This window comes from Nuphar pumila, unplaced genomic scaffold (assembly GCF_984573655.1).
Source record: "Nuphar pumila unplaced genomic scaffold, dmNupPumi1.hap1.1 HAP1_SCAFFOLD_172, whole genome shotgun sequence".
Classification (NCBI taxonomy): domain Eukaryota; kingdom Viridiplantae; phylum Streptophyta; class Magnoliopsida; order Nymphaeales; family Nymphaeaceae; genus Nuphar; species Nuphar pumila.
In genome coordinates this window covers 41,574-62,747 of record NW_028323201.1, presented here as the reverse complement: position 1 = coordinate 62,747, position 21,174 = coordinate 41,574, and the positions used below count along the sequence as shown (strand labels likewise).

Here is a 21,174-nt window from a genome sequence, read left to right as displayed (position 1 = left end):
CTCAAACACCCATCATGCCAGGGGCGCTTGAGTCGGAACCCGAACAAATGGCAACCTTGCCTTCCAAGGATCGTCGGATGCCAGTCTCAGTCAGAAAACCTCTTTCATATCGCCACTGGGAACCCCGCTGCTTTGCAAAATAAATCCATGTATGTATGATGAATGGTGACAAATCTGTATTCGACCTCACTGCTTTCACTTACTTCTGCGTCCAGGGCTTTTGGAAGCTTGAAGTCGACAGTCTATCTGCATGATGGACTCGATATCATATGTGGATTATGCAAAGAGTTCCTGCTCTCTCGGGACGATATTGCCCACCATGCTGAACTCTCAATACAAAAGGACCCCGACGGGAACCCGGGCCTGGCACCGGTACTGCCGGCGACAGTGTCGCGATGATGCGGATTTCAAACCCCTACTACACTCTGCAGTTTCCCCTACAACACGACCAGGCAGGTTGCTGCCGCCCCGAAGTATGGCAGCTCACAAAAGAGAAGACAATGAAATTTTGATTTGACGAATCGGTGTTATAGGTAGATAACTCTGTGTACGTACTTGTAAGAGGGTGCATCCTGCTAGTGCTCCACAAGCAGTGAAGGCATACCCGAACGTTGTTTGCGCCCATCTCACGTAGACGCAGCTTTGTACGCAGCTTCCTTTCCTGTTGTCGAAATGGCGACGATGCGTGCAAGCACTACGCCAATGGCCTTTCAACGCGTCCTGCCGAACATGCGCCCAAACCGTCAATTGAGTGCCAAAGCCGTCCGGGGTTTTTATAATACAACATCACCCGACCCTGATTACATTCAAGCTGTGATAGAGGCTTTTCCCGAGGCGGCCGTTGCCAACCCTGATGAGGCTAGGGTGCGCTGCTCGCAAGTAGTGCTGGCTGCTGTTCGTTGCTTGGCACAGAATGCTGCCGACAATAGACTAACACGTTCACACAACATATTACGAGTATACAGGCGTGCCTGATCTGCCTTGTGTTGGATCTGAGTGCTCTGAAGGTCCATGAACATGTGCAGCCATGTAGCAGATGCCATACATTTATAATTGAAAATGCATATCTCTTTCTTTACTTGTGGTTTTTTCGTGTTGTCGTCGGACCTTGGACATTGTGTAAGTCGCACGCACGGTCAAGATGTCAGGGTGGATAACCCCACTAGGCTGGTGACGAACCAAGAGCATGTCTGCTTGCGTAACAAGAGAAGAGTAAGCTCCAGCTAATCGCACAGCTCTTGACGGTATATTTGTCCGCGTACTGTGTGAGGACAGATTACACAACGGTCTAGGTTTTTTGTTAATTTATTCATTTTCAGTTCCCAGAACTGGCGGATTCATTGAAGAAGTTTCCTAGTTTGACATATCACATTACTCGTGTGTGTCCAGACAGGGATTCATGAAGGCAATCACAAATGCCTCTGGATTAAATGCATCCAGAGTCGGGATTGTTGCTGGGTTGCTCATTTTGTCACACCACCGTGAGCCATCCTGATAAGTGATCATCACCTTTTGAAATTCCCTGGAACGCCTTGACTGGAAACTAGTCAAATTTCACAGAATAGGTGGACTTTCAAACACGTCCTGTTCTTCGTGGGTTATGCGTCAATTATGCGAGCGACACTTTCAGGCAACTGGTCGTAACTGTTCAAGTGGAGTGATGGGTACAGTGTGGCATTCATCTCCAACAAGACAAGTTGTTAAAACCGAAATTGATTTTGCAGGTGCTCTACTCGCACGACGGCTACATTTGGCTCGACATTCGCAACAACATTGACGTGGGAATGTACGGCATGGTAAAAAACGCCGTCCATGTGCCATTCTACATTGCGAAGAAGAGGTTTGTGGACGGACAAATGGAGATCGATGAGGACTACAACGAGGACTTCATGCCAACAATCGAGAGTATCTTCCCCGACAAGCAAACCAAGCTGCTTGTCGGAGATATCAACGGTAATGACTGCGCAGTCGACGCGCTCGGCATGCTCGAAGAGGCTGGATACGAGAACATTGTCGGCATTCGGGGTGGTTACAAGGGCTGGTTCAAGACGTGGGACAACAAGCTGGCTCGTCGGAACCTTGGGGAGTTTGTTGAGGACCCATACGCTGCGGCAGGGGACTCATGCGGAATTCACGCATCCGGGGCTGGTTTCGAGAACATCGACGCCGTTTCTAAGGACTTCTGGAGCAATTTCTGAGCCTGTACTCCCGTGTCAGTTTGTTACCGCTAGGGACCGCTTGTTCGCTCATTTTTTCTAGCCTGCCGTTGCGTGTGCTAATGGCTTTGGCACCACGTCCAAAGGCGTGAGCGCTCACCATATGCTCCTAAGATACTGGGCACGATGCTTGACAGTTAGGTCGCGCTGGGTCTGGGTCATGTGGCAACACGCTGTTCAGCGACACAACGGCTGACGGCCCCATTGCATTGCGTTTTCAGGATGACCATACACATTAGGTAGGCAGTGGTAGGTACGTGTAAACGATTGCGATCGTAGCAGCTCTCAACTCTTAAGGCAGTCAAGCGAGGTGATGCACTCACTCGCAATGTAAGGTTAAAGTGCATCGAACACAGTTCCCGACAATCCTCGATGTGCCAACAGGATACCAATGTAATGATTCCATGACATCACATGTATACATGTGTCTTGCACACTCAACTGTCGGGAACTACGTTCAACACCCTATTGCGCCTGTGAAAGCTGCGTGTGGGAGTACTGAAGAGAAAGGGCCTGAGGGAGAGGATCACATGCCGGGGGGGGCGGGTCAGGGCCCGTCTTGGGGACCGGGAACACGTGTCATGAGTCACGCAAAATAGCATTTGACAGCGAATAAAAGCGTGCACCTTCTGAAGTTGAAGGTCATCAACTTCATTTGAAACAGTCCTTCAAATACATTACTAGTCTCGTATACCCTGGTCATCGTGCCTTCAGTCTATGCTACGATGCGATTCAATTCCAGCGGAACATCATTCACAGTAAATTGTTCGTAGCTGATTTCATCTGGGTGAACGCCCAAGAAGAATGCCCATGGTATTGCTTGCAGGGCATCCTTGTTCTGGCAAAAGCAGCGTCGCAAGGCTGCTGTGCGAGCTGCTGAGAGCTGCTGGGCTGTCAGTGGAGCATGTGTCTGAAAACGACATATTCAGTGACCGCAACGCCTGCTACAGAGGTGAGACTCCTGTTACCGTTTTCATGTTAAGTCATGCGCGTGTCATTTGTATCAGTGATTCAGCGTCCAGGAGTCGTAGTCCTTAGGGTGCGACGCACCACACCAATTGTCAGGTGCCGTTCCCTGTGCATGCACGCCACAAGGAACATGGCACGATTTTGCATGATGAATAAATCCTCACATTCTGCTTGAGAACGGGGCAACAAGTCCCCTAATTATTAGGCTTATGCGACTTGTTAAGCACGACGATGAGGTCGGGTCATTCCAATTCCGTTCCGCAGATCGAGCAGAAGCGTCAGATACCTTTTGCATGGACCTTTATCCCTTCTTTCGCGCAATTGAATTAGGCTGCAGTTGTTTAATGTCACGATGCTGGAAGGTCCCAACAGATTTCGGGACAAGCCCGCAGCCTCGACATGCCGGGCGGGTCCGCCGTCGGGTCACGCGCAGAAGTACTCATGGAACCTGAATAGCACCGATTTATTTGGTATCAATACGTTTGCTGGTATGATTGGATGTGTCGAATTGTGTTTTGGCTTACGCAGACAGAACCACAGCACGAACAGAAAAACGACACCACTCTTGCACTCGCGAATATCATTGAACGTCAGCGGTTCGGACAGTCAGGCACAGCCTGCACTTTAACCGCACTTCTGCTAACACGACCCTAGAAACTAGGAGCTTTGGTACATCGCAGCTTGGCCCCTGCACAGGCCGACGCGGCTGACTTCACTTAGCGCATTGGTGACAAGTCCATCCTTGACAACACCCTTCCAGCGGACTATCTCGCTAGGGCATTGAGCAATGGCATCGCTCGCGTCTCGTGTGAAAGCAACTTGAAGGCGTAGCCTGTGAGGGTCCGTGGCCGCATACGGCATACTACAGATTCGGGGGAACAGCAGCAAACACGATATCGCCTTCTTTGGGAGAAGAAGTAGAAAGTCCATTGCCGGTTGTTGTCTTCAACCTACTACGAGACAAAAAGTGTTGCACAATCACGATTGCATCCTTGAGCGAGGACATCCTACATTCACTTCCCAAATCTCAGATGTATGGACATGTGGCCAAGTATGGTCCAGTTGGTGAGTTGATGATCACCTCGATGACAGTTGACCTGCCAATACTTCAATCATGTCAAGCAAAATGCAGATTTGCCACGCGAAAAGAACACAAGGGCAAAGCTGCGGTCGGAGGTCGATCGTCACTGCAGCAAAGATGTGACAGTAGTGTTTGATTCATTGAACAACATCAAGGGCTACCGATACGAGCTTTGGTGCATCGCAAAAGCAGCAGGGACACGGTACTGCGTGCTGTGGGTCGACACTCCCCCAGAGGTCTGCCGTGAATGGAATTCTGCACGGCCGGAGGGTGAGGTGGGTCATCATTTGCGCCGCTTTTTGCCACTTGGGCAGATGCTGCTGTGCTTTTCTCTGTGTCGATGCAAATCCAACGTGTCTGTCTCGCGTGACAATCCTCTCAAGCCTGCGTCTGTCTGTGGTGATTTCACTGCGGTATAACAAAACTTGTTACGTTCTCAGCAATACTTCGAGTGCACTCTACCTATCTTGTCAAGTCACGGGGCCTGCTAGTTGTCTTCATTGTCTCCACAAGCATGCAGATGTGCATGCGGCATTACCTATTTGCATAGCAAGAAGCAAAATTCGCGCTGAGGTTGCAGCAATGCATTCATTCTAGCTGCACGTGGTCTTCTGCATGCACGTTACATTCATGGAAATCATGTGTTAGCAACTGCTGGCACTACATTCTTCCTTTCATGACATGCTGTGCATCATACCTAAAGCTTCGTGACGAACGATGTAAAAATGGTGTGTCACAGGCACTTGTGGAAGTACTAAGCCCCCCTCATCTAGCTCCAGCCACTGTGGAGCGTCTTCTTATGAAGCGCGTGCAGTTGAAGTGAGCGAATTTGTGGCTTACCATGCAGGCGTATGCAGATGATGTTTTTGCTGACCTGGCAAGCCGATTTGAGGCCCCCAATGTACAGAATCGATGGGATGTGCCCCTCCACAGGGTCAACCCCTCGGAAGCCAAGGACCTAGCCTCAGAGCTGCAGTCGGTTGTCGTCGGTTTGACTTCCAATGTTAGCAATGGGCCCACCGTTGGGCCCAATGCCCTCGTCTCAAAAGAACTACAACCGAACTTGGCCACCATGACGACATCATTGACGCAGACAAACCTGTTATATGAACTTGACAAGGCTGCGCAGGTACGATCTGATCCGCCGGTAATCAAGGCAACATGAGCATGTTTGATGTCCTCACATGTTTCGATAGATCCCAGCATGAAGCGCTTTATCCATGTTTGCAAGTGGCATGCATCTTGGGGTGATGCCATGCTGCGGACAAGTGTCGTGGACAATCTATGCCTCGACACCAATTTCCATGAAGTATGTGGAATCCGAGCGTCCATGTGGTTGCGGTGTTCTTGTGTCAAGATACCTCGCATCACACAACGCTCATGGCATGCAGCTAGTTATCCAGAAGATTATTGAGGCTCAGGCGGCAGCAGGCTCGGGCTCACCAGGGCGTGTGGAGATCATGCCAGGCATGGACCTGGTGCTGCAAGAGCCCGTGACACTTGCAGACCTGAGACGATTGAAGCGAGGATTCGTCAAGGTGGCCACGTCGGGCATGAATCACAGACTGCAAGCTGGCGACCCAGCAACCCGCATATTCGCAACATATTTGAGAGACAATTTGAAGGGTGCTTTGCGATAGCTGTCATTTATGCAAATGTAACATCTTTCGCAACTATGTAGATTCTAAGGACGCCTGCAACTGGGTATGATCACCACATTGGTGGAAATAACATTGAATGTGTCGACATCAACACCTATGCATTGAAAAGTTTGCATTTTTGAAATATCCTTTTCATTAAAAGATGCCATGTCGCAGCTTAAGGTTGATACAGCTCGTGACCTTGCAAACGTGGCAATTTTTACATCCACAGAGTCGCAGATCGCAATCGCACTCAACAAAGGCTCAAGAGAAAGGTTTACAACTGAATCACCATCTCACAAGAGGTCATGATCTGCGCTCTCGGTCATGACGCTTCACGCAAACCCAAGCAGCGAGGGTTCATATTGTGCTGGGGATGAGAGCCCAAGCAGGTTGATGAAAGTGGCCGTGATGTTTGCGAGGCCCGCTTTGGGCAAGTCATTCCGCAGGGTGACGGTCTCAGGCAGGTTCTTGCCGCCAACAGCGACACCAACAGGCGCCAGCGTGTGTGATGTGAGCGGGATCGGCCGCCCCGAGTCTTCCCGCAGCGGTACCCCTTTCTTGGACCGCTGAACCATGTCGTCGGCGTTGCCATGGTCGCTGCTGACAAGCCAGCGGCCGTTGACGGATTCGCAAACGTCCAGGAGTTCTTGAAGGCACTTGTCCACAGTCTCGCATGCCCTGATTGTCGCCTGGAGGTCGCCTGTGTGGCCGACCATGTCTGGGTTTGCAAAGTTCATGCGCACCATCTTGAATGTGCCAGACAGAAGTGCCTCCTTGCCTGCCTCACAGATCTCCCGCGCCTTCATGTCTGGCTTTTCATTGAAGATGACCTTGTCTGATGGAATCTACAAATCAGCATCACAGTTCAGGTGGAGCTTGACGGTCAAGACCGCATTTCGCTGATTGGGTTTGCACTGATCAACACGCGCGTTCATCACACAACGATGCATGCTCCGCCATGATGGGTTTCGACCCCCCTTTTTGTCCAGATATTCGTGGATTTTCAGCCATCTGGACCCGCGAATCACACCATCTAATATTTGTTCTTTAGCGTTTGCGCAAGCTTTCCTGCGAGCAACTGGCTGCATGGCCCCATTCGCATGGTTGAGCTGCACCAAACAGACGCAAGGAACGCCTGACATGACATACAATCCACAATCAATGTCATCTCAACATTCTCTCAAGCCTTTATGAGCATGTATCCTATCTCATGCATGCATGGGCATTCTGCAGGTAACCCGGCGCCGGGTGCGAATGCAGACACTTCGGGAACACACAGAGAATAAAGTGATTAGCAATCACCTGAGGACGTAAAGCAGTGCTCGTTGCGCCACAGATTTCAACTGATGAATGCAAATGCCACATGCACCCTGTGCAACTTGGACACAAGCATGCAAATAGACCAACCCACCTCGACTATGAGCATCTGCAGCACAGGGCACAGACTAGGCGTTACAACACTGCAGCGTGCAACTTGGAAGGTAAGAGCTTACCTCCAGATACGTCTCCAGATCGTGGTCGATGTAACCGGAGCGGTTCCCGTTCCAGAAGAACGTGACGTGGCCGAACTTCTGAGTCTCAGAGCAGGCGAATGTCTTGATACCATTGCCAACCAGGTACTGGCCAGAAACGTGGTTGATGAGGGGAGGAGGTACCAGGTAGTTCGCTGGCAGGTGCAGGTCCCCGTCATACTGCATGATGCCTGCAAATAGCATCTTGGGGAAACGCTGGCGGTCAAAGTGCGGGAAGTCCTCGTACTCAAGGGCCTTGGACAGCTCAACGACGCGGTCGGCACGGAAGTTGAAGATAACAACAGCGTCACCGTCCTGCACAGCGCCCACGGGGGCGCCGGAGGAGTCGACAATGACAAACGGCTCCAGATGCTGGTCTGAGACAGGGTTCACGGGGTCGCCGCTCTTCGCCCTGAGCGCTTGAATCGCCTCCACCGGGCACTCGTAGGTATTGGGCGCTTGCCCCAGGATGTGCGCCTCCCAGCCCCGCTTGACTATGTTCCAGTCAGCCTGTGAAGCAAGTCATGAATCATTCCTGCAACTCTTACGAAACAGCAAGCCACTTGCTGCATCCAATCGCGTATGGTACTCTCAGTGAAGCATCGCCCTAACACCATCTCAGAGCCCCTATGAAGCGCTAACAAGCGTGCACATGCGTGACATGCATACGTCTGAACAATTAGGCATAGGTGTAGATGGGTTCCGCATACAATTCCAGAGGCTTCGCCGGTACGACATCTGAACAGGTACCATCCAAAACGTGCACAAATATTATAAATGTCACTGGACTGCCGCACATTCTCACAAAAGGCCAAAGCATCATAGAAGGCATGAAACATTACACATAGAACATGACGCACCTCGTAGCGGTCCATGGTGACATGCATGCGCCCTCCACCAGACGCGATGCAAGCGTCGACGCCGTGTTCCTGGCTCACCTTTGCCAAAAACTCTTTGGTGTCTGTCACAAACTGAACGGAGCTGCCATCAGGCACATCGCGGCCGTCGGTCAAAGCATGCACGCGGATCTTCTTTGCCCCAGCTTTGACAGCACCTGAACTCAGCCAAGTGTCATCAAGTTGTGCCGAGATTTGCATCAGATCATGGAGATCATCTTGGGAAAGATTCGGCAATTTTGTCGAGTTCAAAGCCTCGTTAAGGATGTTGAATTTGTAGTGCTGAGGAGTTGCCACCGCCGGGACCAGACAAAACCAACGCGGTATCAAACTGCCGACCTCAAGAAAAACTACTAGACCACAGCTAGACATGTACATGTAACACTCTCAACGACATGCCCATGCATGGGGTGCTCCTTGCGCCACGCCCCACAACCAGTCGCCAAAGAGCAGGCTAGCGAGAGAAAGTGCTGAGGCAAAGCAACATGGACATCAGCAAAAGCGACAGGACCTGATTCTTGTTTGCATGCAGACAGCTGGGTGGTTCCAGTCAGCTGACAACAAATTGGAGGCTCGTTCCTCCTGCAAAATCAATTTTGCAACTCCAGTGCAGATGCTCTGCGACCACATGTCCCATGACGGAAAATTGTGCTGGTCGCGCACGATGTACGTTATAACATTCTACCATGATTCACATTGCATGGGGCTCTATCATGACAGGCAGGTAAGGATCTCATAAAAGTGAGGATGCATAATGTGGGATGCTGCGGATGGCACGAAATGTTGCGACATTTGTAAATTCGCACCTTCGACAATTTGAAAGAGCTGGTTGAGCCGAGAGTGGACACCGCCGTCAGACAGCAGGCCAATCAAGTGTAAAGTGTTGGACTCGAATGCAGGGCTGATATGCTTCCAGCCGTCCGAGGTGAACATTAAGCCAGACTTCAAGGCATTGTCCACAAGTTTCGCCCCCTGATCAGTCACCTGTCCGGAACCTAAAGCGTTGTGGCCAACTTCGGAATTGCCCATGTCGTCGTCAGTGGGCAGGCCGACAGCCTGGCCGTGAGCTTGGACGGTCCTGTAGGGTTTAACGAGTGTCATAAATATTATGCATGGTTGATTCTGGCGGAGGAAATGTTCACCCTAGTGATTCACAAGAATGATGAGGAAGACCTTGACAGACGACGAAAATGTTGCCTATGTGTAGCGAGGCTCGCTACACGAGCTTGAAGGTGCCCATCCAGTACACGCAGGCGGTTTGGTTGGGCCGACCACCAGCCACATGGTCATGTGAAGCGTTTGCAAACAAAGGCATCGCAATGCAGGAGAATGGCATGCAACTGATGGGATTCCAAACATCTTGACGACCACGATTGCCGCCTTCCACGCACGAGCATGCGCGAACGCGCCTTCGCAATTCTCAGCGAATGTCGCGAGACGAGCATCTTGGGATCGAAATTCATACCCACTCGTACGTGAGAGATTCAATTGCAAACGCGTGCCAGCGAGTGCAACCCCTTGTTCGCACCACGTGCGTGCAGGTCGATGCACACAGCCACGGCAGATGGGCAGAGGGTTGGTTGATGACACACATGACGAAGGCACGTCCGAATGGTTGTGCACTCATGATACCTGACCCACAGAGTACGGTGGAGGGACCTGACACAGCGGAAAATATGTATCCTGGTGATTGCAAGGCGAGCGGCTGCGGCCCGTAGGGTTTGGCACTAACCATGCACAACAGAGTCGACCAGCGTCTATTTCGACGCAGCCTTGCAAGGTTCGTCACCATGAGAAGAAACAATCAGTAGAAGATGAACGTAAACAGCGGTATGTCCTACATGCGTCTGTGCCAGATCCTTGGACAGGATGTGATGGTATCATCGCTGAAAGATGCTGACATGTTGCACGGGAAAGGTATTGCATGCAGACAAGAGAACTTCGAAACGAACCTGAATCGAGACGTGTTCTCTCGTAGCTTATCCATGCAAGGCGTCTTTGCCGTATAAACCGCATTGAATTCGTCCTTATAGTGATTCTCGCCGAAGCCATCGACGATACACACCATCACGGGACCCTCGCAAGGAGCAAGGGATGCATGGGGCTCGAGCTTATACTCGGCGAAGTTTGATCCATTTTCAGCCATCTTGCACTGACGTCTGTTTGGGCAATGTACCAGCCGGTAGGGCTATAGGAGACCCACAATTGCCGTCGAACAGTCAGATGAAAAAATAAGAACGAATATGTATACTGCATGTACATGACATACTGCATAACCTGTCTTGTCAGGAATCTTGAGATATCATGCCGCAGACACACAAGCAATGACGCAGATTCCACTGTGACCCGTTCTCTATCTCGAGATACTCAACTGGCACTGTGCTACTCCTGGACTGACCAGATCCAGTGTAGCACGGAAATTCGGTGAACCTGAACTAGTCCTTGTCAATGCAATGCGCAATTCCTACCAACATGTTTTGTGAACGCAGTATGAAGGCCCTTAATACTGCGAATACCATTGCCGGTGGTGTCACTGTAATGGTGCGTCCAAAACGCAGCGCCATCATGTATGCAGATGCCATAGAATTTCAGGAACTTGTGTTTCTTTCTCATTCATCAATCCAAATGCGATGCATAGGCTGCCGTTTGGCAAAACATGCCTGGAACACCCCTTGTTGACTCCTCATCGCAAACTAACACAGTGAACATCCTGGTAAGCAGTGGCGGGTATTGATACAGAGCAGTTCGCGAGCAACAAAGGACGACAGCATAAAAAGTGCAACAATACTATTTCATGGGCTTTCAGTAAAACTTTTCAAGATCACAGCTGACAATTAAAATGTCAACAGACAAGAGAAGGATACATGCGCAGGTCACATTGTGTGCAGCCCGGAAATGTCGTTGACATGGACAGCTTCTTTGTCCGCGTGCCTATCGATGGCTTGGGCAATCCGTTTTCGATCCCTTGTCGCAAAAGAGTCGATAAGCTCCATGTCCTTGTAAAATTGAAACATCGGTACGTTCTGCAGACAAGTGAGAAGATCAGCACCGGATTCCAGTGACCTGCCAGTGGATGTTGCATTGGCCATCGCTCTAAAAATCCAAGCATGTCTTTTGTTGTATGCTTTCATTTGAGTTATATGCTTGCACCATGAAGAGAGGCACTCTGGGAAGACACAATTGTCTGCGGTCTGTGCTTCCTGTGATAAAGGAAGGCCTTCCTTCGTCACACAACTCACAAACATAATGACTATCACGCCTCCTGCTTACCAACTAGCCTGAACTGACATCATGATTGCGGCGCACATCTTAAAAAACAAGGCGTGCGACCTTGCGCCCTTGGGTGCGCACATCGACATTAAAACCAGTCCCCCCGCTTTTCCATTTTGATCCCAACGCGCACTGAATAACTACAGTGCAACAGGCCACAGTCAACCTGTCGATATAACGTTCGAAGCCAAGAGATCAAGGCTCTTCCACAAGGAAGTACGGAATGCAGAGTAGAGAATGTACCTTGATCTTAAGCAGGTTGGCAAGATCGGTCAGCTCCTCCTCATCATCGTTGTAAACGTTGTGCTTCAGGAATCGGACGGTAGGGTGATCTGTCTGTGCTGACTTGCACAGCTTCTGAAAGCCAGGCTGAATATATTTACAGGCACCGCAAGCCGTTTTGTAGAAATCAATCACTACCAATGCCGATCCCGCATCCTGCAGACCATGTGTACATAATCGACTAGTGCACTTGCTTCTAGCAGAATGGGTCCTAGATAAGGATTACAATTTCTCACGCCAATTTGTGTCCTGAAAGAAGCATCAAGCCACCCTGCAAGATGAAGCCAACAAGCTTGGAGCATCTGCTTAATACATCCGAAGAAGACTTCCTTGGCCACTGTGGCATGCAACAGAAGTCACTATATGACGAAGCACATCTGTGTCTCTAAACGGGACATCACAATACCAGTACTCACGCTGACAGTGACTGCATTGCCAGTTTGAAGGCAAGGCAAAGACAACACGGTTCATCGAATGCAAGCAAGGGCATGGCCGGAGATATGGCGGCCTTGGGACTTGCCACATAAGAGTTTCTCACCAACAGTTGAGTGGCTGGCTGCCGCGCCCCTCCTGGCTACATTGCAGCCATGACATCCATGCCCTGGCCCATGAAATATGCAATCTAGGCGGCTCGAGTCAACGCGGGGTGAGATACACAAAGTCCAGCACATTGCAATGGTACAAGCTCGTGTTCCATAACTGCGGGCTGGAATTTCTTTCAAAAACCTAACTTATTATCGCCAATAGGAGCCATGATCGTGCCAGCAGACATGTCACCACACGAAGCGCGGGCTTCACAAAATGGAATCGTGTAGCGGTGCATACTCACCTTGCAAGCTTGCTCGAACTCTTCGGGAGTGTGGATTGTTGTCACGCACTCCACTTCGCACGGTGTGTCGTCTGCTCTATTTATGGGCTCAGTTACCTGATCCCAAGTTTGACCTGCCGCTGCCGCTGCCGTCGCTGCAGCCGATGCCGCTTGTTCCTTTGCTGCTTTTGCTTCCCGGTAGTGATCCAAAATGCCTCTACAATGCAGTCGACGTACTGCCGCAACCCTGCAATCAACGTCGATGCTACTTTACCTCTTTGCCAAACACTCGGCTTGAGTTATCCTTCCACACTTCCCCTTCAGTGCCCAACCTCCACAATCTTGCAGCCCGTCCTCCACCTGGGTGTCTCATCAACATGATTGCTGCCATGTCTCCAGTCGACATATGAAACACTAGCGGTAGGCCAGGGGGTCCTACCTCGCCCCCTTCGCTCGGGTCGGTCGTTTCAAAAAGTAACCATCGACCTTTACCACCTCCAGGTCACTATCAACCAAACATCAACTTGTACTCGTGACACACCTCTGCTGAAGGCTCCCACAATAACCATAGAATGAGATCACGAAATACATGTAAGGTTTTGCTGCGAGAATGGCTGGATGCATGCGGTAACGGCCTAACCTATCTCAAGATATTGCATTCTATGTCAAGGGGGTTCAAGGGGAGGATGGCTCAAGGGGAGGAATGGCTCGAGAGGGCTCAAGGGGGATGGCTCAAGGGGAGGAATGGCTCGGGGGAGGGAAGTCAAGGGGGCTCAAGGGGAGGATGGCTCGAGGGGAGGATGGCTCGAGAGGAGGATGGCTCAAGGGGAGGATGGCAGCAAAAAATTGACCCCACAAACCCCTCGAAAACACCGACCCCTGGTTGACCTTGTGTCCATGGGTCGAGGGTGTCTGACCCCCTGACCTACCGCGTGTTTCATAAATGGAAGCATGTGCAGTTACAACCATCGCAACTAAATTAGAGGTCGACCATCAATGGCCAAGACAACTAGATGGCAACTTGGAGAGTACTGGACAGCAACACGACAGTTTGCGTCACTACACCTCTGTCAAGCCAATTGCACAAAACTTCTCATGGGCAAGCTTGAGATAACTTGTGAAATCGGTTTTCAGTGCTTCAGGACCTGAGACAAATGGAGTAGCGGACAGGATGTGGCCCCAGGGCGACACTGATCGCCCTTGTTGATGCATTCCACGCACTGACAGAACTCACAGCACAGAGCAGCAACACCTCAGCTGACATTCGCAGAGCAAAACGGGGGCATTTTTCATTGTCTTTTACGTGATCGGACACAACACAAAGTCTTAGGTTGAGACAAAAGAGAAACTGTAGTATATAACATGACGGTTTGCGGGCAGAGATGGCACTGAGCGTCCTCACCCAAAGCCTTTACGAGTCGCTACAGGAGCCGGACGTTGCATAGAAACACGCAACATCTCAGTCTAAGAAGCGAAGCACATGATCTGTTGCTGCCAAACCAATTTCACATCACCAAAAGTCCTGCAGCGTCATGTTTGCGCGCAATGCAGGCTTGGCACTCCTTACCGAAAACGGCCGCAGACACTTCAAAACCTTCTGAGAGACACTTTTGGATGTGACAAATCCTCTCGTTCGTGGTTCTTGCCTGGTAGAAAACTTTGCAGAATCGCGAGCTGTGCCTGTCAGGGTTGACGTACCGTTGCTTGAGCGAGAAAGCGCCAGTCACACGCCCTTGTGCCGACGCCGTGATCAGCGGCATGACTGAATCTTCAGGCAGGCTTCAATCTGTGCTATGGTGCTGACATGTACGTGGCAGCATCAACTTGCAGCATTACTTCATGCCTATGCATTACCATCATCATCACTCGGTAAACAGAACTCATACATTTGCTGGCCATTGAGCGCAAGACTGTTTGTTTTCGCTATTGGTGGAGCGCTTTCCGCATTACCGTACGACGTACAGTGATGACGATGCAAACCCTGACAGGGTGACTCGAGTGATGCTTCTTCTGTCAGAGATGTGAGATGCTTCCCATGTATGGTCTACCCCATGAGCCCCTGTGCTATGATACATACGACTGATTGAAATCCCACGAATGTACAGAAATGAACAGTAGAGGGTAGGCAAGTCAAGTTGTCTAGCATTGCCGGCTTGGAAGGAAAGCGCCTCTGCAACGTGGTGACCTGACTGTTATTTGCGTTTCTTACGATGAATGCTAACGATTTTTCGGTATTTCTCAAGGCACTGCATCGGCGTCCTGTTTCCTGCCGGAGACGACGTATGAACAGCGATATATCGTTTCGACGCGACCTCCTCAATCTCCCTCAAGCCTCATCCTGTCCCTCCTACGAGCCTGACTTGGTCTACGAGGATTACGTGAGATTCACAAAAGGAGCTTTAGAGTACGCTTTTGCCATATGCGCAGTGAATTCTTGGCTGCATGTCGTGAAGTGTTATAACGGCAACTATGTCGGAGACGAAGTGACATGCGGATGGCAGCCACGCTTGCCGGCATGATAAATGTCATAAGCCAACCATAGCAACATTTTTGCCAGTTTCATGCATACCTCATTCATTTGAACTGGAACAGTCATGCCGAGGGGTCAAAGCCATTGAGTGACACGGAAGCTTACGGAGACCATCCACCGAAACACAACTGTTTCTGAGATACTGTGCTTGCTTGCACCTGAAGTTTGTAGAAAAATCATTTGCACGCATGAAATCTCTCACATGGCATTCGTAACGGAGGTGTTTTACTTGCATTGTGACTCAACGGAATCAAGTTGCACGTGACCACCTGGAAATAGCCCAACACAGGGTACAGGGGGGACACTCCACAAATCCTGAACACTAAACATCAATTCAATCTCCACTACCACGAAACAGGAGGGGGAGCTAGCATGATTCGTGCCTAATAGGACAGAAGTCACCCGACCTTGAGCCATCCTTGGCTTGCTCAAACTCACACAGCTTAGATGCACACCTCTTGCTCATCATATTTCAATCCCACTTGCACCCTTGTACTTGCTGATACACTTATGCAAGGTGAACGTGGACCAGGCCATGTTGTGGATGAACTCACTCGTGATGATTGGATCAATGTATTGAGAACCCGGACTTGTGAGCGCATACTGGTCAAAATGAGCTAGGCAATCGACACGTTTCACATTGATTTGTGCACCTGAAAGGGGAAGGCCTCAGGCATTGAAGATGCTCGACACCGATGTCAGGCATCATTCTCCATTCAAACTGAGTGAGTACATCTGGATAAGGAATGTGTGCAGCTTGCTGTCCTTCTTTTGGACCAGACACGATGCCATGATCAATGCTTGCTCGTCCAGCGGTTCCTGGCAACATGATGACGATGTATCTTCTTACAACACTGCCGCAACACTGTGATTGACAACCATGTCGGAAATCCTGCACACGTTCCCAATGCCACCATGCCACTGCAAAAAGGCTCAGCGCAAGAGTTCGGAGGAGTGGGTGGCAGCTGCACATTTGCTTTGTGATCACAACAAACGATTTCCTCAAAACCGTAGCAAGGTGGCAATCCCTGACATTTGGACGGAGTTGTTTTGATCGATCTGTAGTGTCAACTTAAGACTTTGGGGAACTTCCTAATCGTTCCTTTCAGAAGCCTAGAACTGCGAGCAGAGGCGTGTGATCGTTGCCTGCAGCGCAGCGCTGCGCCCCTTGCGCCCAATGCCCGCAAGCAAGGTGGAGTTGGGGCCATGGCTAGGCCACAAGTGTTTGTTATAGTTTCCAAGCACAACAATCCTTGTGATTGATGTTGCAATTTGTGATAGGGCTGTCCATAAGAGATCGTTGAGTTGAGACTAATGACGATCCAGTTGTCAGTGAGTCGTTACCTCAAATTGTAATGTTTTAACAATTGAATGTTGGGATCTTTGCACCCCAGAAGTGGGCGTTCTCTGGTCAAGACGAAAAGCACTTGAACGCAGGGCACCCTAGAACAGAATCGTCACGGTTATCGCATTTGCTGCAACATAACACGGATTCCCAAGTAGTTCTTGGAGTTGCCAATGTCCATGTGGATGCGGTAGTGTGTGTAATTACATCGAGAGACAGAACAACGACAGCACAAGCCGCAAACAACAAACAGCCTTCCATGCCAGGCGCACGTGATCCATGCACGGCATGCGGGTGTGTGTATCTTACAAAGATTGCAGGCACGTCATGTCAAACATAGACAACTCACACATTCGATCATAGCCCGCTGAGACCTCAAGGCACCTCAGCTATCGGAGAATCCATGCCGGGAATGAACGCAACACCACTGGCGCGAGCAAGAGCAAACAATCCGCGTCTGAACATGACAGCGATGCCTCGACAAAGGGTGATGCTGATTTCACGGAGCGCGTGCACGACAAAGTCCCCCTTCACTGGAACCCCCCCCGCTGATGCTGCGCTTGCCAGGTCGTTGAGAAGCTGCATGGCTGGTTGTCCTAGTCTCCCATGCGGGTGTGTGTGTATCTTACAAAGATTGCAGGCACGTCATGTCAAACATAGACAACTCACACATTCGATCATAGCCCGCTGAGACCTCAAGGCACCTCAGCTATCGGAGAATCCATGCCGGGAATGAACGCAACACCACTGGCGCGAGCAAGAGCAAACAATCCGCGTCTGAACATGACAGCGTTGCCTCGACAAAGGGTGATGCTGATTTCACGGAGCGCGTGCACGACAAAGTCCCCCTTCACTGGAACCCCCCCCGCTGATGCTGCGCTTGCCAGGTCGTTGAGAAGCTGCATGGCTGGTTGTCCTAGTCTCCCATAGGACTCCACGGAGAATGGCGTGAAGGCGTAGCCGCCTGGGTGGTCCGTCTCGTATGCGGGTGTGTGTGTGTGTATCTTACAAAGATTGCAGGCACGTCATGTCAAACATAGACAACTCACACATTCGATCATAGCCCGCTGAGACCTCAAGGCACCTCAGCTATCGGAGAATCCATGCCGGGAATGAACGCAACACCACTGGCGCGAGCAAGAGCAAACAATCCGCGTCTGAACATGACAGCGTTGCCTCGACAAAGGGTGATGCTGATTTCACGGAGCGCGTGCACGACAAAGTCCCCCTTCACTGGAACCCCCCCCGCTGATGCTGCGCTTGCCAGGTCGTTGAGAAGCTGCATGGCTGGTTGTCCTAGTCTCCCATAGGACTCCACGGAGAATGGCGTGAAGGCGTAGCCGCCTGGGTGGCCCGTCTCGTAGCGAGTTCGTTTCGCTCGATCGCGTGCTGCGGCTGCGCTGCCGTCCGTGTGCGCGGCTCCTCGTACGTAGGTGGTGGCTGCTGGATGAACGATGGAGACGTCGGTGACGGTGAGAGCGGTGCGGAGAGCGAGCAGGATGTCTCCACGTGACTCCGGCCGGTTGACGTTGGCTGCTGCAGGTGCACCTTGAATGGGGCGAAGCACTGGCTCAGCCGACGTAGCGATCCCTGCACGGTTGGCGATGCGGCGCACTGTTGCTTTGATCATATCGTGGCGCAGCGTCATCGCTCCGTACAGGGAGCTGCACGTCATGGCGTGGTCTGTGTTGCCTTGCTCAATGTGGCGGCCGCAGCCGCACTGGACCGCCGGCGCGTTGGCGGGCATGAGGGGTAGGCCGAGGCGGTGTCGTGCGGCAGTGGAGAATTCTTCGTCTGTCAGCGTTAACGCCTCGGAGGTGGGTAGGGCTTCTAGCCACGCGGATGCGGTGCCGTTGGCGCAGCTCCTCAGGCGGGCGAGGTGACGAAGGCCCTCCGCGCTGTTGGTGTCGAAGGACTCCATGAGTTGTTTCGCTCGGCTCTCCGAGACAAAGCGGCTGAAATTGTGCTGCGCATCTGGTAGCACCTTGTCGATACAGTCGTCGTCCATGTTGAGGCTGTCTGCCGTCCAGAGGTTGCCGGCAGCCCCCTCAGCATGTAAAGCTTCCCATGTTTGCTTCAGATGCACGGCGTTGGGGCCCGTGAAAGGCCTGTACTGGTCTGGGCCCACGCGTAAGACCTTTTCTGCCATGGCGGCGGAGGAGAGGAATGCGGCTTGCGCCTCGGTGGCGGAGGTTTTGCGGAGGCCCATGCCTCCGAAGCGCAGAGGCAGAGTGAGCTGGCCGTCGCGCACGTCGGCTCGCTCGGGGTGCTGTATGATCTTGAATGCAGCTTGAGCGACCTTGCTTTCGAGGCGCTGGATGGCGTTTCCCGTGAGGCGCCAGAGGGTGATTCGTGGCAGGTGTGCGAGGCGCATCTGCTGAGAGGCCCGAAGGATGAGGAACTGATCTTGTGCTGGCAGGGGAAGGTCAGTCATCTTGTCGATGCAGCTGCAAATATCCTCCGCTTTCGCGTTGGCATGCGCGGTGATGTAGTCGTCCGAGCCGATTGGGGTCCCAGCGGCCATGATGCCGTCTGCATGGTGTTGGATGCCCAGTGTTGCGGCAGTTTCTGCTGCGAGCTGGAGAGTTGTAGAGAAGGCCACGCATTTGTCGTGGCGCACAGCAAGCCCGATGGCTGCGGCCCCGTCGCAAAGCGTGGGAAAGGCTTGGGTGACTGCAGCGGGCTTGCCTTGGAGAGTGGTGTCGTCCATGAAAGCCAGCGGGGGGGCGTCTGGGTGGGTTTGCGCGACGTGCTCCAGCAAGTCCTGAGCTGTGAGCGAGAAGTACAGTGGCCCGCATGGGTCTCCTTGGCGGACTCCGCATTCAGACATGATGGGCGGGGTGCCATCTGGCATGCCGTTGACGAAGAGGCGGCTGGGCTGGCGGTATGCCCATGCGGCAAATGGCAGTAGGGACGGCTGCCGTTTGGCGATGGCCTCCAGCATGGCTGTGCGCGAGAGGCTGTTGAAGGCGTTGCGCCAGTCCACCTGTACAGTCACACAGCCGGGGTCGGCTGCGATACCGGCGTTGATGGCCTGGCCGACGATTTGGCTGCCACCTCTGATGCCGACACCGAGCTGCAAGGGTGCGAGCGAAGCGCCGGCGCCTGGGCATGCAGCCAATGCGCACAGACCTGCGAGCCTGAACCATACTTCGCCGATGGCGATGGGCCGGATGCCTCGGCCACCTGGTTTCTCCAAGCCAATGAGCGTGCTGTCGAGGAGCGTCGGGAGGTGTGGAAGGTTGCCGCTGAGAATGACGTTGATGAAGCGGAGGATGGCGTCCCGGGCTGAGTTGACTGTCTCGGTTGCGGCTTTGATGTGTTCGTAGGTCCAGCTGCTGGGGCCTGTCGCGGATCCTTTTGGCAGTGCGCGGAGCACGTTGGTTAGGGTGTCCATGTCATTTGCAGAGGTGCTGCTGGTTGGCCTTGCGGTGGTGGGGCTGGTGCGTGAGGGTGGAGTTCTTTCAGCATGTCGTAGGTCTCCTGTGTGGGTTGTGCGATGGGCAGAGCGTCTAAGCATTTAGCTGCACGGGTGATGCTCCCCAGCGAGAGTGTGTAGTGGATGCGACGGGCCAGCTTGTGGCGAGCGTGTAGGTTGTCGGGGGGCGCCTGTGCAGCTACACCTTGAATGAGGATGTCGATGTTGTCAGCTTCTTCAAGTTGTCGAAGCCGCGCGCGGATGCGGCGGGGTCGCCCACGCGATGACCCAGTGTCCGCGAGGCCTTTGGAAGGGAGGCTGAGGAGGTTGGTGATGGCTGCTTGGATTCCGGGCTCCGCTCCGCGTTCAATTGCTGTCAAGGTCTCCTCTAGACGGCGGGTCACCAGGCGGGTCCATTGCTGCCGTGCTTGGAACGGAACTTTCTGGCCCGGCCTGATGGGCTGTTGCTGTGCGGGTGGTGGTTGGGCAGGGTCAGGGTTTGCTTGAGGTGGGAGGTTTTGGGGCTGCTGAGGGTGGGGCTGTGGGGGTTGAGCTTGCAGTAGGGGCTGGGGAGGGGCTTGCGCCGGAGCAGGGGCTGCTGTCTGTGTGGGTAGACGGGGTGGCTGTGCTAAGAGGATGGGTGGAGCGGGAGCTTGGGCTGCTGCAGGGTCTGCTGGTTGCACAGGGGGCTGCCCTTCGGGGTCGATGGCGGCGAGAGCTTGGGCTGCTGCGTGTATTTGCTGTCGAGGCCCATGTTGTCCATGTTGCGCCTGTTGGGCTCCTAGATGCTGCTGTCTTGAGGGGCAGGGGACCTCGGGGTGCCTTCCTGTGGCAGCCCGAAGGACGTTGCAGTGCTCGCAGTATCTGGCTTGTACTTGTTGAAGTTGCGCAGCCGAAAGACGCGTGGTTGCATGATGCGCTCTGATGTGTCGCAAGATGTCTCCGCGATATGCTCGAGCTCCAAACGTGCAGCTTGCCAGAGGGCAGTGAAATGCCATGGCGAGAATCGCCACCCTAACACCACAGTGGAAGGACGGATGTTGCTGCTGTGACGGGAAGGCGGTTATGAAGGGTGGTAAATCGTTTTATTTTTGTGACTGTAGCGTAGATAGATGGGCTGAGCGCGGCTGGATGTCGAGATTGTGCTGGCGTGGTTGTCGTGTAAGAGTTGCGTTGTTAGCAGAGTTGCGGTGAAAGGGGCGGCT

General features: G+C 52.4%; 2 protein-coding genes across 2 annotated transcripts; one reads left to right on the top strand and one right to left on the bottom strand.

The window, feature by feature from the left end:
- The first annotated feature begins 3,020 nt into the window (after positions 1-3,020).
- Positions 3,021-5,431, top strand: LOC149810918 (protein KTI12 homolog). Its single transcript, XM_089994077.1, has 3 exons — positions 3,021-3,168; positions 4,318-4,679; positions 5,114-5,431. Exons 1-3 carry the CDS (start codon positions 3,021-3,023, stop codon positions 5,429-5,431), a joined length of 828 nt encoding a protein of 275 aa, XP_089850203.1.
- Positions 5,432-6,241: 810 nt separating this feature from the next.
- On the bottom strand, positions 6,242-10,462 carry LOC149810917 (2,3-bisphosphoglycerate-independent phosphoglycerate mutase-like). Its single transcript, XM_089994076.1, has 5 exons — positions 10,269-10,462; positions 9,123-9,394; positions 8,281-8,474; positions 7,403-7,930; positions 6,242-6,754 (listed from the first exon to the last, which is right to left on the bottom strand). The coding sequence occupies exons 1-5, from the start codon at positions 10,460-10,462 to the stop codon at positions 6,242-6,244; spliced, it is 1,701 nt and encodes a 566-aa protein (XP_089850202.1).
- Positions 10,463-21,174: the final 10,712 nt, after the last annotated feature.